The sequence below is a fragment of the Aspergillus pseudodeflectus genome (genome assembly GCF_044049435.1).
Source record: "Aspergillus pseudodeflectus strain CBS 756.74 chromosome Unknown BJX68scaffold_57, whole genome shotgun sequence".
NCBI classification, from domain to species: domain Eukaryota; kingdom Fungi; phylum Ascomycota; class Eurotiomycetes; order Eurotiales; family Aspergillaceae; genus Aspergillus; species Aspergillus pseudodeflectus.
Window position 1 is genome coordinate 1 of NW_027263833.1, and position 13,493 is coordinate 13,493.

The 13,493-nt window shown below is 51.6% G+C and overlaps 6 protein-coding genes and 2 non-coding genes across 8 annotated transcripts; 3 read left to right on the top strand and 5 right to left on the bottom strand.

Moving 5' to 3' along the window:
* The first annotated feature begins 5 nt into the window (after positions 1–5).
* On the top strand, positions 6–1,903 carry BJX68DRAFT_171636 (uncharacterized protein). The gene is made up of 4 exons (XM_071037058.1): positions 6–143; positions 194–396; positions 462–569; positions 629–1,903. Exons 2-4 carry the CDS (start codon positions 196–198, stop codon positions 1,784–1,786), a joined length of 1,467 nt encoding a protein of 488 aa, XP_070894553.1. The 5' UTR covers positions 6–143; positions 194–195; the 3' UTR covers positions 1,787–1,903.
* A 1,899-nt stretch (positions 1,904–3,802) lies between these two features.
* On the bottom strand, positions 3,803–4,481 carry BJX68DRAFT_258069 (40S ribosomal protein eS24; the record flags this gene model as incomplete). The annotated part of the gene is made up of 3 exons (XM_071043461.1): positions 3,803–3,879; positions 3,962–4,209; positions 4,405–4,481. 3 exons carry the CDS (start codon positions 4,479–4,481, stop codon positions 3,803–3,805), a joined length of 402 nt encoding a protein of 133 aa, XP_070894554.1.
* Positions 4,482–4,735: 254 nt separating this feature from the next.
* On the top strand, positions 4,736–6,308 carry BJX68DRAFT_171686 (protein-lysine N-methyltransferase). Its single transcript, XM_071037059.1, has 3 exons — positions 4,736–5,027; positions 5,127–5,678; positions 5,729–6,308. Exons 1-3 carry the CDS (start codon positions 4,794–4,796, stop codon positions 6,083–6,085), a joined length of 1,143 nt encoding a protein of 380 aa, XP_070894555.1. The 5' UTR covers positions 4,736–4,793; the 3' UTR covers positions 6,086–6,308.
* Positions 6,308–9,248, bottom strand: BJX68DRAFT_171702 (uncharacterized protein). Its single transcript, XM_071037060.1, has 2 exons — positions 8,937–9,248; positions 6,308–8,579 (listed from the first exon to the last, which is right to left on the bottom strand). The coding sequence occupies exons 1-2, from the start codon at positions 9,162–9,164 to the stop codon at positions 6,531–6,533; spliced, it is 2,277 nt and encodes a 758-aa protein (XP_070894556.1). The 5' UTR covers positions 9,165–9,248; the 3' UTR covers positions 6,308–6,530.
* Positions 9,249–9,870: 622 nt separating this feature from the next.
* On the top strand, positions 9,871–12,129 carry BJX68DRAFT_258072 (uncharacterized protein; the record flags this gene model as incomplete). Its single annotated transcript, XM_071043462.1, has 5 exons — positions 9,871–10,022; positions 10,197–11,013; positions 11,061–11,587; positions 11,684–11,821; positions 11,988–12,129. The coding sequence occupies 5 exons, from the start codon at positions 9,871–9,873 to the stop codon at positions 12,127–12,129; spliced, it is 1,776 nt and encodes a 591-aa protein (XP_070894557.1).
* Positions 12,130–12,607: 478 nt separating this feature from the next.
* Positions 12,608–12,958, bottom strand: BJX68DRAFT_245435 (uncharacterized protein). The gene has a single exon (XM_071041494.1). It carries the CDS (start codon positions 12,944–12,946, stop codon positions 12,737–12,739), a length of 210 nt encoding a protein of 69 aa, XP_070894558.1. The 5' UTR covers positions 12,947–12,958; the 3' UTR covers positions 12,608–12,736.
* On the bottom strand, positions 12,837–12,965 carry BJX68DRAFT_t148. Its single transcript has one exon. It is a non-coding gene; the product is annotated as a tRNA-Val (tRNA).
* Positions 12,966–13,051: 86 nt separating this feature from the next.
* BJX68DRAFT_t147 lies at positions 13,052–13,179 on the bottom strand. The gene has a single exon. It is a non-coding gene; the product is annotated as a tRNA-OTHER (tRNA).
* Between the last annotated feature and the right edge of the window lie 314 nt (positions 13,180–13,493).

The window sequence follows — 13,493 nt, forward strand, 5'->3', positions numbered from 1 at the left end:
CCCCTCTCTCCCTCCCTCCCTCCCGGCTCGGCCAATCCGTTCAACATGGATCCCTGCCTGGTCCTGACCTCATAGTCCTCTTTAAGTCTCCCTAGATATCTCTCGGAAGTACTTGTATTCCCGGGTTCCTTCCTGACTTCCATGTGAGTTCCAACTCAAATGCAAAACATGTTTTCTCCACTAATTGAGGAAGTCATGGCCCAACAACCATTCTACCATACCGACGACGAGGTCGGCTTTGATTCGCAAACAAAGCGAGACGCTGTGTCAATACCCCATACTATCCCAAGCGACAGCCAACAAGAGCTTCTCGACCGAAACCTGGGCTGTCTGAATACCGGGGCAGAGCTTGAGGTAAAGGGTCGAGGCCCAACGAGGCGGCGAATCCAGGTTGCAGTATGTCAACCCTCCCAAAAGTAGACGGGTATACAGAGAGCTGAGAACGTCTTCTACGTGGCTAGTGCGTGAGATGCCGCAAAAGGAAGATCAAGTGTAGTGGCGATGTTGGCGACGGCCTCGGTTGCTCCAATTGTCGGAGTGCGGGAAACACACCCTGCCAGTTCTTGAGGGCAAGCTTGTCCCTTCCCCCATTCACTCTTCTCTTCTTCTAATAATAATGATTGAAAAGGTCAACTCTTCAATTTTCTCCATAGTGCCACCGAAAGCACACTCTGCAGGGTCTGGATGGCCCTATCCACCGAGTGATATAGTCTCTCAGAGATCCGGAATATACGCCCCTTCCGTGGCTTGCAAGTTGGAACTCTTATCTGCAAAGACTCTCAGCCATCGAGGTTCTCCATTTTTGCGGATACCAGACCATGAAGTGGCTTCTGACTCTCCAAATCCCTATGGCCGCCAACCCTATGCCATTGACTCCACAACAAACTACGAGGACGAGTCCGCGACCCCGTACAATATCCCGCCGTCGTCCGCATACATGCTACCAAGCTCACCCCAGGTGCTCATGACTGATTATTGTGCATCGGGATGGGGTTCCAGAAACTGGGGGCCAAGTCTTCAGGGTGGGAGAGCACCCGGTGACACGATGTTGTCTGAAGCTGAGTCGGACAACACTCTCAATCCAGCTTACTCTTACGTGATGCCTGGGCAGGCTGGGCAGGCAAACGAAGCTCTCAGTATGATGGCTACCCCAGTTTCGCTGACTTCTCCTACCCAGGGAACAGAGCGGACACTGCCCAACCCTGCCAGTCGACACACTCTCCCCGGAAACAACAATGGACCTACCACAACTGCTGAGGATATCCCTACCCGCGACTACAGGTTATGTTGGAGAACTAAAGCAACTTCTAATGTATCTCTTGGCACTGCCACGGGGAAGCGGGTCAGGTTGGTTCCATCCTGTGCGCAGGACACGTCCTTCGGACTCCTACCAGGAGAGTCAAGCAATGGATCCTCCCCCTCGACACAGTCCTCTGGCGCTTTTGCAAGCTCGGAAGCAGCGGGATCCGTCGCTGATCCAGGCGACGAATACCGTGGAGCAATGGACAGTCGACTAAGAGGTTGCTCGCCCAGACACAACAAGCGGGCCATGTCCCCTTTCCACTCCAAGGCAGATTATTACAGTCATACCATGCCAGCGTACAGAACCCGCTTGGCAGGCGACACGAGCTCCGAGAGCACATTGATTACCGGATTGCCGTATGAGCGGCCGAAGCATCCGATGCCTATTCCAACGCTCACTTCCGATGAATTCTCAGATTACAAGATTGCGCCTGGGCACTTCTCGACACCGGTTCCTGCTCTCGGTCATTCCAGCGGCTTCTGACCGTCAATGTGATAGCGCTATGCTGCGCATCGAGATTGACTATTGACGCAGTGGCGAACATTCGGATACGCTGAAGAAGTACGCATGGCGACGACAGGTGATTCGCGAGCGCGAAGATGCGTAAGTCCTCGGGGGTTGTGGAAAACAGCAAAAAGCCAGGTCACAATTCATGCGGCCTGTCAACCTCCGGCTATCACGTTTCTTTTTTCTTTTCTTTTTCTTCTCCATTAGTCCTAACCTTCCGTTTTCCTCAGTCCATTTCTCTCTTCACCCTCGACTTTTCGACCACGATACACTCGGTCGATTACACGGCCAGAACCTGCTTTGTCCTGTTTGGGAAAGGAATCAAACGCACTGCTAATCCAGTCCTTTATTCGTGTTTTGTCAGACCGCTTCCTCTCCTTCACCTCATCAACTGTGGGTGGTTTGCATTGGCACTTCTTGTTTGCGTCCATGTCACCTTAAGATAACTAATGACAGTGGCGTGTTGGCTGGGTTCTAATCTTAATTTGTTGCACTTGCACCATGCAATGGCGTTGCGTTCTTTTACCACTTGCCAATCCCAAGCCGACACAGCCTTGTCCAATTGCATTTCTAGCTTTAGTTAATACCCTAACATCATATTGTCTATTACCACCATTGGCCAGGGTACTCTGTAGAACAAAGGAGTCGCGTGCTTAAGCTCTGAAGCCCATGGGCCGGAGATAGACTCCGAAAATGACTGACTGGTCCATTGAAAAGTACATCCAAAAACAAAAACGATGGAGGAAAGGATGAGAAAGCCTAGACTCCAGCCAGCCAAACACCCATACAATTGAGATAAATCTGACGTGCACCTGCCTCAGCTTGACATCCCAAGCCTCGGGCAGCCATCTTCCGTCTATCCCAATGCAAGTGCTTCCGATTCTGAACAATCCACCTCACCAAGTATGACAAACCAGACCAACCAAACCAACGTCCCCACCCAAAAAAAAGGTTACGCTTCGGCTCCGGATGTAAAGGAAAAGCAACACAGATCCGGGTAGTCCGCCACACCTGTGATGGCATCGCTCGCTGCGTCCCGTTCCGTCCGCTTTACCGCACTACAGACAACGCCAGATTAGTCTAATCCGTCCACACGCAGGAAACCTTGAGAGACTCGAGCGTTATCTGGGGTGTGTTATTGGTCGGGGATCCTCATGCAGAGATTGCCAGGAGGCGGCTTCCATGTTGCATGCAGAGGATCTACAGTAGGGTTACTATGCGCGCAAGCACTTGCTAGCTGGGTGCGGACCTGGCCCGTGGATGGAAGTCGGCACGGGAACGGGAACATGAAGGTGCGCAAGCAGGGATATCCTTTCCATTGGGACGGTTTTGCACTTGCAGTAGCGTGAGTCGCAGTGTGGGCTGGACGCTGGACGCTGGACGCTGTACTCTGGGCTGGCTCTTGCGGAATAGAGTGCGGACGCCGGATGGCAAGGGGAAGACTCAGGGAGCTTCAGCTTGAGGTTGGAAAAGTACGGGTGTGTGGGCGGTACTTTGATTTAGTGTTTGGGTGGTAGGTTTGCTTTCCCTTTTGTTTGCCTCCGCTGGGGATGTGACCTTGGCTGTGGCTCTGGAGTGGGTTGTCCTAGAAGTACTACGCTTGGACCCGGCAAATGAACAGAAAGTGTATTGAAAAAGCAGACTATGCGAACATACCACCGTGCAACCAGACCAGAGTTTTTTTTTGGATAATTGATTGAAGGTGAAGAAGGGCCGTTGGGAGATAGGAGTCATTGATGATAATGATACAACAGAGCAAGACCTTGGACGCGCATTCTTTCTTGTTCTCTTTCTTCCGTCTTTTTGTTGCTAATCACAGGGTTGTTGGGGTTATCGTTATTATCATCGTGGACTGATCTCAGCCTTGCTGCGTCCGAGTCCGAGTTGCGAATCCGAGTCCAAATCAGAATCTGTAGCCCAGTTGTCTCGCCACATTCTCCCTCCAACCCCCGAGCACCAGCACAATCATCCCACAGTAGCTCACGCACACGCTTAGTCCTTGCTCTTCTTGGGGCCCTTGACCTTGGCGGTACCGCGGAACTTCTTGGAGCGGTTCTTCCGTTGCTTGCCTGTACTTGGTGTTAGCCTCACATTCTTCTTCTGCTGCTGCTGTTGCTGTTGGTGTTTCTTCTGTAGGATAGGTGGACGTACGCTGCTGTCGGCTGGGCTTCTCGACCTTCACGCCAGCACCGATACGGACAAGACGGTAGCGGGGCTCGAACTTCTTGAGGGCCTCGGTGGAATCGTAGATCATGGCGAAGCCAGTGGTCTTGCCACCACCGTACTGTGTGCGGAAACCGAAGACGGAGACCTGGTCCTTGTTGGACTTGTACAGGTCGGCGAGCTTCTCACGGAGCTCATCCTTGGAGACGTTGGCGCGGTTGGGGTGCAGGACGTCACTAAAAACAAGTCTTGCATCAGTATCCCGTTATGAATACCCAAAAGGTCGAACCGAGTCGAAAATATCCAAAAAGCGAAATTCCATCTCTTCCTCATTCCTCAAAATGAATGCTTGTTCCAGTTCCCATCTCATCCCCCTCCATCGGTCTTGGGTGTGGTGCGGGCGCAGTGCAGGAAGGAAAAAGGAGCCTTACACGACCATCTGCTTGCGAGCAAGAAGAGGGTTGCGGATGAACTTGCGAGTCCGCAGGGTAACGGGAGCGTCGGCCATGATTGTGGTTGTTGTAGGCTTGACAAGACTGAACCACCAGCAGCGAGAATGACAAGGTCAGGGGGTGGTTGGATGTCGTTGTCGTTGTCGTCGATTCTGGCGTCGAGTTGCGCTTCGTTCAATTTCGTTTCTTGTGCAAAGTCGGCTGTGGGCTCGGCTAGGGCGCGCTAACCGCTAGCAGCTAGCGTAGTCACGAGACCTGTCTCCTCCGACCCAAGTTATAGATACCTCCCCAACCCGTCTCACCAACACGACAATAACTTCGGAGTTTTGTGCATTTGATGTTCGTCTCATGGCCAGTGGTCGCCCGCTATGTACGATCCGGTAGCGCTCCTCGCAGCGCAGTACTTTGAACAAGTCGACCCTCCGAACCTCACCCTCCCCAATGGCCCCACTCTCGTCACCCCCGCCATACAAAATGCGATCTACGAGAACATGTTCAATGAAGACACGGCATGGCCTCTCCCTCCAGCTTCATACCAGACTCGCGTTCTGAAGGTCATTATTGCACGGATTGAAGAAGCGATCTGCGATCCAGAGGAGGATGTATGAGTATGCCTACGCTTTTTTTCATGCCCGACCGCAACAACCGGAAGTAAGCACGTTTGAATACGGAGTAAAGGCTCAGACATCTTGAACTTATAGGAAATCCTCGACAGCCTCCTGGAGAAATGGACCTCTCTCCTCTCGACACCCAGGTCCTCCGCCCTCGAACAGGCTCAGAACCTCACATACATCAGATACACCGCTCCATCTTCGGCCGCAGCCTCCGAAAGCACAGAGTCCAGAACAATAATAACTTCCGAAAACCGCTCGCTAATCCTTGCCTCGGGGACAACTGGCTTCCGTACCTGGGAAGCTGCCCTGCATTTAGGTACATTCCTCTCGACTACAAATCTCGGTCAATCTCTGGTTGCCGGCAAGCGCGTGTTAGAGCTAGGTGCTGGAACGGGATTCGTCTCCCTTCTGTGCGCGAAACACCTAGCTACTGAGAGTATGCTGGTTACGGATCGCGATCCGACGCTTCTCGAGCAGATAGATGACTGTGTTGCAAAGAATGGCCTTGAGAAGACCAAGATTCGAACGGGGATCTGGGAGTGGGGTTCACCACTGCAGGTTCCTCCATTTTCTCACGATGATGAAATTGCAACAGAGCGTGGCTTGACCGGTTTTGACATTGCGCTGGGAGCAGATCTTGTATGTCATCTTGTTCACTATATTTGGAGAGAGACTAATTGGATGATCAGATCTACGACGTCGACCTCGTCCCCCTGCTCGTCTCCACAATCAGAGATCTCTTCGACAATTACTCGTTGCACGAGTTTGTCATCTCCGCAACAGTGCGGAATGAAGATACTTTCCGCACATTTCTAGACGCCTGCAGTAAGTTTTGTCTTCCTGCCCGCGCCTCTCTCTCACTTTCCAGCGATGTTTCTCTTCTCTCCTTGTCTTGTAGACATCTGATATCATGTCTATCTGTAGAACGGAACCGCTTCGCTGTAGACCAGATACCCTTTGACTCTCCGCCAAGAGAAACACAAACGGGCTTCTTCCATTCGACTAGTATCCCTATAAGGACGTACCGAATCAAAGCTTCATCTTGACCATCAGGTCTAGGTATTACCCTAATCGATAATGGAAGATGTTATCGAATCAATTACACAACAAGCGCGTTTCAATATAATATTCAAATCATAGTCCGGTTCAGTAGTATGGTATACAAGAAGGGGTAATGTAAGGAAAGTGAGTTCCTAAGATCAAATATGTGAATGGAATGAGAAGGAGATACAAAAGAATGCGGCGTGTGGCGTGGGTATCGTAATCTATGAATGAAGCGAAGAACACCAAGCAACCGGGTCACCGAAGAAAAACCAAATGAGGGTCCGTTCCAGTCCAATGCAATCCAGATATGCAACGCGGCGCAATGCAATGCAAGCAATTAGGCGAATAATAAAGCAACCGATCCGTGACAATGGACGGTAGGTATATAAAGAGAGTAAAGCATATAGCAAGAGAATAGGATATGAAGATGGAATGTGTACGTGAGAATCACTCAGCGAGACTCTCCCTCAGCAGGCCCTCATTCAATTGCTCAGCATGAATAGAGACAGGTGGTGGAGGCGGCGGCCGAAATCCCATAATGGGACCCTTTTGGTTCACGCCGGGGTATCTGAATCTCATGGGAGGTCGCTTCGCTGGCGCTGAAGAGGATAGAGCGGATGTCCGCTCAGATGAGACTGTTGACGAAGCGGAGGATTGCGCTGGCGAAGGTTCCTCCGTGAGCGGCTTGAGGCTGCTGCGGGAGGCGACTGGGGCAGTACCCCAGCGGCCACGAACCCAGCCGCCGACACGGCTGCCGAGGGTGAGAATGCGGGTTGGTGTGAGGGCGGAGTCGTCCAGGGGTGAGGATGAAGGGGTCGGGTTGTTATCAGTTTGTTGCTGTGAAGCAGCGTGAGTGGCTGCGACGGAAGCGAGAATGGACTGGGGTGACTCGTGCGAAGGTCTCGCGGGCTCTCGGCCAGCGGTGACAGTCGTGGTTGAAGTCAGCGTAGAGGAGAGGTCGGATGACAAGATTCGACGCTGGACACTGATTGGGAGAGCGCCAGATGTAAGCTCGCTCATGCGGGATGGGCGATGGCTGAGCGTGTGGATGTCCATGCCCGCAACTGAGAACAGGCTCTCGTGGGAGGTAGATCTGCGCACTGTCCCGTACGGCGAGGATGTGAAGAATATGTCCTCGTCCACGGTAGGAGATTGAGTTCGAGAAATGGGCAGGGCATCTTCAATCTCCTCTGGGATGGCTGCCTGCACCGCGAGCTCGCTAATCTCTTCATCGCTCATAGGGCCGCCGTCAGTCCCATCCAACGTGCGGTGTGCATCCAGAGGTCCGCCAATTTTGTATCGTCCATTCCGGAGTGGCGACGTAAAGACTGCACTGTCAGGGCTGGTAGGCTGCGACGAATCGAAGCCACGCTCCACGCGGTCAAATATAGAAATAGACGACCGATAAGCCGACTGAGGCGAGCTGGCCATGGAATCAGGCGGCACGGGAGATTGCAGCGACCAACGCTGTGACGAGGCTGGGGGTATCGAGACGGACGTTTGCGACAGTATTGTGGAAGCAGATGAAGTAGAAGGCTGAGACCGATGCTTAACCTTACGGGAGGTTTGTATACTTGTAGCAGAATGCAGAGGCGGGTTCCCCAGAGAGCGGCGCTTCTTGGACCGACGAAAAAGAGAGCCCTTCTCCTTTTTCGCAGCCGTCGGGGTATGGTAGTGATGGTGGATATGGAACTCTTGTGAAACCCGATTCGCCTCGTTTGTTTCCAGCTCCTGGCTCAACGTTGTCGCTGGTCGGTCATTCCCAACCGCAGCAAGAGGCTGGTGCGATAGAATCTGATCGCGCAGATTCTGTACTTCTTGGTTGGAGCTCTCAAGCATCTCCCGCAACTCCATGACCCCCATCTGTAAATTGGCATTGTCCTGGAGTATGTCCTTGACAAAGCGCGACACCACGCCGCTTGTACCATTCGTCCGCCCCAGGTTCTGAGCAGCCGCTGCTCCCTTGAGTCGGCCTGCTGCGCCTTCAAGCTCTCGTTCAACCGCACGCCGACGCTCCATTCGCTGGACTAATTCGGCGTGCCGCTCGCGCTCCTCGCGAGCCTCCTTTTCAATGCGATCTACCTGGTCATGAAGGTCTCGCAATGTGCACTCGGCCTTCTTCCACCGCTGCATCGACGACTTGGAGTCCTCCTGAGCCATCAGGAGCGTTTCCTGCAGTTTCGACTGCTCCGCTTCCATATGAGCCAGCTGCGCCTCGAGATCGGCGGCGCGCGCCGCCGATGCAGTCAGATTGCGCAGCTCCGCCTCGCTACTCTCCAGCGCGGCGGTTAGTGTTTTGGCATGGGCATCAGAGTCCGCGACGGCCTTGTTTAGGCCGTCTAGCTGCTCGAGTAAGCTGCGATTTTCCTCGACGATGCGAGCATTTTCAGCCTGGACCTGGCGCTTCTCGCGCTCCAAGTTGTCGATGCTTGCAAATAACCGGCGACGGTCCTCTTCCGCCTCGGCCATATAAGATTCATGGCGATGAAGTAGAGCCTGGAGAGCAAAAGTTAGCGACGACGAGCTCATTGCAGACCCTGATGATAGAGAGCAAGGAAACGAACGAGACAGCGGGACAAAATCGGGGACTGGTATTTCGTATCCATCGCAATGAACACACTGGGAATCGCGCGTTCCCTTGGTTTCGTCCGTGCTGGGAAATCCACAGCAAGAGGAATTCAAGCCTCAGCAAGCAATGTTGATGTGCAGGAAGTACGTATGACAGAAAACAACAAAAATGTAGGAGAGTAAACAATAATGGATGATAAATACCAGTCGTTGCACCAGATGACGGCCCGACGACCAACCCAAACAACCGAAAATAAGCATATGCATTAATACCAAGGAACGTACCTGGCCTAACCGCGCGGCGGTCTCGAGATCCTTCTCGAGCCCCTCCAGCGCAACATGGTTGTTTTGGAGGTATGCGCACTCCTTCCGGCCACAGCAGCAGTGGAGATCCTCCCGGCTGGTGGATGAGGAGTGCGTTGGAATGTAGCTTTCCACCTGGCTCCTGCCTGTCGTTGCACTTGCGCTGGCCCTGTCGGGGCCAGGGCTACTATGCCAGGGTTCGGATTCCATGGCTGGAGGAGTTCGTCCTCTCTAGCGCCAAAGTTGACGAGAGACAAACTACCGTTGGAGCAGGAATGCAGGAGGTGGACTACCCGGCGTAAGTGGATGAGTTGGCAGTGACACCGCCCGTGTGGAGCGATGAGCTGGTAAGGTACCGATGCAAGAACCTATACCAGGTCATCGAAGCTGTGGGTGGGTTGGAGTTGGAGAAGACTTGGAAGAAAGAGAGAAGAAAAAGAGGGGAAGTGATGTCAGTTCGAAGGCAAGTTCGAGTTTTGGTCCAAGCTGAGTGAGACGAAACGAATTATTCCCTCCTCTTCGACCATCGCTATACATAAATAGACTGGGCAGTGGCTCTGCATCCCTCAAGACAAAAATCATGACTCTAACCAATAATACTAACACTGGACAGGAACTGGCGTCAGGTGGAGCCAGACGTCAGGTGATCACTAACTACTCGGAGATGGGTATCCAAGCAACACATAGACTTGATGCTAAGCAACGTTGTCACATGATTGTACACCTTGCCCCTTTGCTTTGCTTTTATCTCTTCGCAGCAGCCAGTAGGGCTCCCCCGCCTTATGTTGTATTCCATGCCCAAGGGAGTGGTACAGTAGTACACTATACAGCCAACACAGGAAGGCGAACTACGTGCCAATCGGTCTATCAAGCGTCAGGCAGGCGCGAGATCATCTCAAGTCGCACACCACACAGGATGATCCGCATTTTCGGGAATTTGTGGCTCCAGGACCCTGAGCAAGCTCTGCCCGCCAAAGAATTGCTCCATACGAGGAGGCTCCTCGCACTTATCCAAGCTTTCGAGGCGCGACAGATCGAGGAAGCCAGAGCGAAAAGGACCAAAGGCAGGTATTTTCTTCCCGTCCAGGCATATATTCATTGAAAGCTAATCCGTGACCAGATCAAAAATCCTTGTCCCGGTGGAGTCTTGATGAAGCTTTTGAGCGTTTTCGACAGAGAGAAGTTGCCTGGTGGCTCAAACGAGGTGTCGTTCGCCCAATAGAATACTTGGTTCGCCCCAAGTGGCGAGCTGGACGCTCCCATTGCGTGCCACTTATACAACCCTACGTTCAGCGTTGACGATCCAAGCCGCCAGGAAACCGAAGACTTTTCCAATTTCTCGCTTGTCCAGCTCAAGAGTGCTGGTTTTTCGACTGAAAATAACTGTTTGATCTTCGATCATATTGCCCGAAGAGATGCTAGCAAACACTGCAGAGACGTGTACCCCGACGATTTGCTCGATATTCATGAAGAATTTACTTTTGCACTCCGAGCAGCAACGAAGGCCAAGGTTGAGGTTTGTTGGGGTGCAAATGTTCGGCAACGCATGTTGAAGAAGGTTTGTCTCGAGCATCTTCGTCTTTGGGGAGATTTTACTGGTATGGTTCTGTATTTAGAGCTTACGCCTCGAAAGACATCTCTCGTCCGGTTTGTCATTTTTGTGGCGCACCCGCAGCGTTTCATGTACGTCAAAAGTGATGGTGAGAATGCTCGAGCTTGGCGTCAGCGGTTTGGAGCTCCGCAAGACCAAGCTTTGGTTGTTGCTGCTCGATTATGTGACATCCATATCAGCCCAAGCTTTTATGAGCTAGACTCTCGATTGCTCCAGAACTTATGTGTGCCGCGCGAGATCAGCGCTAGAAGGAACGTCTGGAAAGGCCAGGCAGTGATTCAATTGAGCAAGGCTTTCCCTGACGCCATTATTTCCGCAGAGACATCTCATCGATTTCGTGTCACGGGGGAAGACCAGGCTGCCCTTCGCCAAGTCTTGACCCTAATCAAGCCGGTACAATTTAGTGAGGCGGCTAGCATTCCTAATCTAACGGATGACAGAGTCTTGGTATGCCCCCCTTCACTCTAGTGTTTTTCTTGGCTTATTTCTATTAGAGAAACACTCGGTTGCGCAAGATAGCGGACTTTTGGAAAGAACTCCGTATGCTTTTATCAGCGTTCACCTATCCCTCCTGCGTTGCATTGCACAAGGCACAAACAGACGGCGTACAGGCTATAGCCACTCTTTCAGAACAGCTTCCGGAGGAGTTACAAGATCTGGATTGCTGGGATTGGGAAGATCTTCCTAGGCCATTCGTCAACTTCATACAATCGCAGAATGGCCTCAAATTCAACAAGCGCGAAATATCAAGCCGGCCTGACCTTGAACTTGCTTTTTGTCTCCTCCAGAAATGTGAAGGTAATCCCAGGTCATTAAATATAGTTGCACTGGCAGCTTCAGTCCTGACTGCGTATGGATGGATGATTACTCGTTCGCGAAAGCCCTCTGTTGACAGTAAGATTATTCTTCGAGCGTCTCCCTATGATATTGTCGCGCGAAAATGTTCTGGATGCGGTAAGCAACACCTTGATGACCCTTTTGCATACTGGTCAATATTCGACCCTGATCGGTACATTTTCTGGTACTATTTCAACTCCAATTGTGGTCGCCCGGATTGTCAAGCGAGTAACGTTAGACTGGTACCTCTTGACGGCCGTCTGAAGCACCGTCCAGCTAGCAAGGAAGCTCTGAAAAAGAAGAATGTCGACCAATTCGACGCTTGGTTCCTACTCCGCGCAACAGAACTTGGAGCACTCCCTTCCGAACTCGAAGTCATATGCCAGGGCTGCGGGGAGACGAGATCCGTGCGGGCGAGGTGGACTGGCCAGATTCGTGGTAGCGGTGCACAAGTGCGCCAAATCCGGCTTAAGAACTGACTGGTTGCCAGCTGGTTATCCGTTCATCCGTAGTGCACATCTTAGTCGACTCTGGAGCACATTTCAGAAAACGCAGGGATTTGACATTACTAGTTACCCACGCAGACCCGATATCTACTTCAACGAAGATCTCAGCATTGCTGGCCGAATTGCCGCCCTAATTGAGGCCCAAAAGTTGCTCGAGGACGATAAGTCGGTGACACGAAAGAGGACTGCCAGTGAGATGTATGATGAGGTCCTAGTATGATTAATGATCGCTATGCATGGTGCTTGAGGGTAGAGATTGCACTAACTCGGAATAGTATACCGATTCTATGTATTCCGAGTTACCTCTAGCAAGTCCAGTCGGGCACCATCCATTCCATATTCCCTCTATCTGCTCAGTGCTGATCTTTCGTACATAATCAACTATATTGACGAGTTGACATATCGAGATAAAGCACGCTATAAGTTCTACTGCCTACTACGTATAGGCAAGGTTCCAGCCACCACTCGCAACAATATCAGCTAGGCTTTGCGTGTTTTGTTACCCACACCCGGGGAAGGGGGAAATAACGCAACCTTCTACACCTAGAGCAGGAATGTTTGCTGTCTCAGGATTAAGGTTAGTCGTGTATGAAAGGGTGGTTTCCAATCTTTAGTTGAGAACTTCGGTCGATCACAGCTGTTGTGGTCATGACGATGCCAACCCATGTCTGTCAATATAGGCGTCCTTTTATCAAGAGGGCGAGAAGAGGGTGGCAGAGAAAAAGATCAAGGTGTAACTTATCTTTAAACACACTCAATGGACGATAGTATTATCCATTGCGAAAAGGCCTGTTTAGTGCGTGTTTGAGATCAGGAATCTCACCTCTCTATTCTGTACTAACGTCACAGCTGGCCGAGAAGAACATTGCAAAACCAAAGGACGACGATAGTCGTGTAGAGGGAATAAAGGAATAAAAAAAGATGTAAGGCCCGAACCGCGGTTTGAACGCGGGACCTCTCCGACCCAAACGGAGAATCATACCTGATTGTAAGTTAGAAACTGAGTCTAATTGGTGGCGTGAACTGGACAGTGACATACCACTAGACCATCCGGGCGATAGTTAGTTAAGGATTAAGGCTATGCCAGCTTTCACACATTAACCGCACAGGGTGAATAAAACAGCAAAAGAGAAAAAGATAAAGGCCCGAACCGCGGTTTGAACGCGGGACCTCTCCGACCCAAACGGAGAATCATACCTGATGAATGAGTTAGAAGCTGAAGCGACTGGCGGCTGTATTGTGTAGCGACTTACCACTAGACCATCCGGGCAATTATTAGTAAGATCATGTAGACTTTGGCTATATACCAAGCCTACTGTGACGCGAAGCTTCGGTCGTCAACCCACGTTCGATCGATATAATCGTCTCCTAGTTAGATGGAAGTTAACAGATACTGACATAGGAATATCCGACCATGCACAGTTTGATTTCATCAGCAGAACAGTGATGAGAGAAAATGACCCGAGCTATGGACAGGGTTTCGCGGAGGCCGAGGGCTGGTCTCATCTGTGGCCTTCCTCAACGATACATGGCCACTGCTTTTCAATGATCCGCTGATTTCTGGCACCACCTGTGATGCAAAAT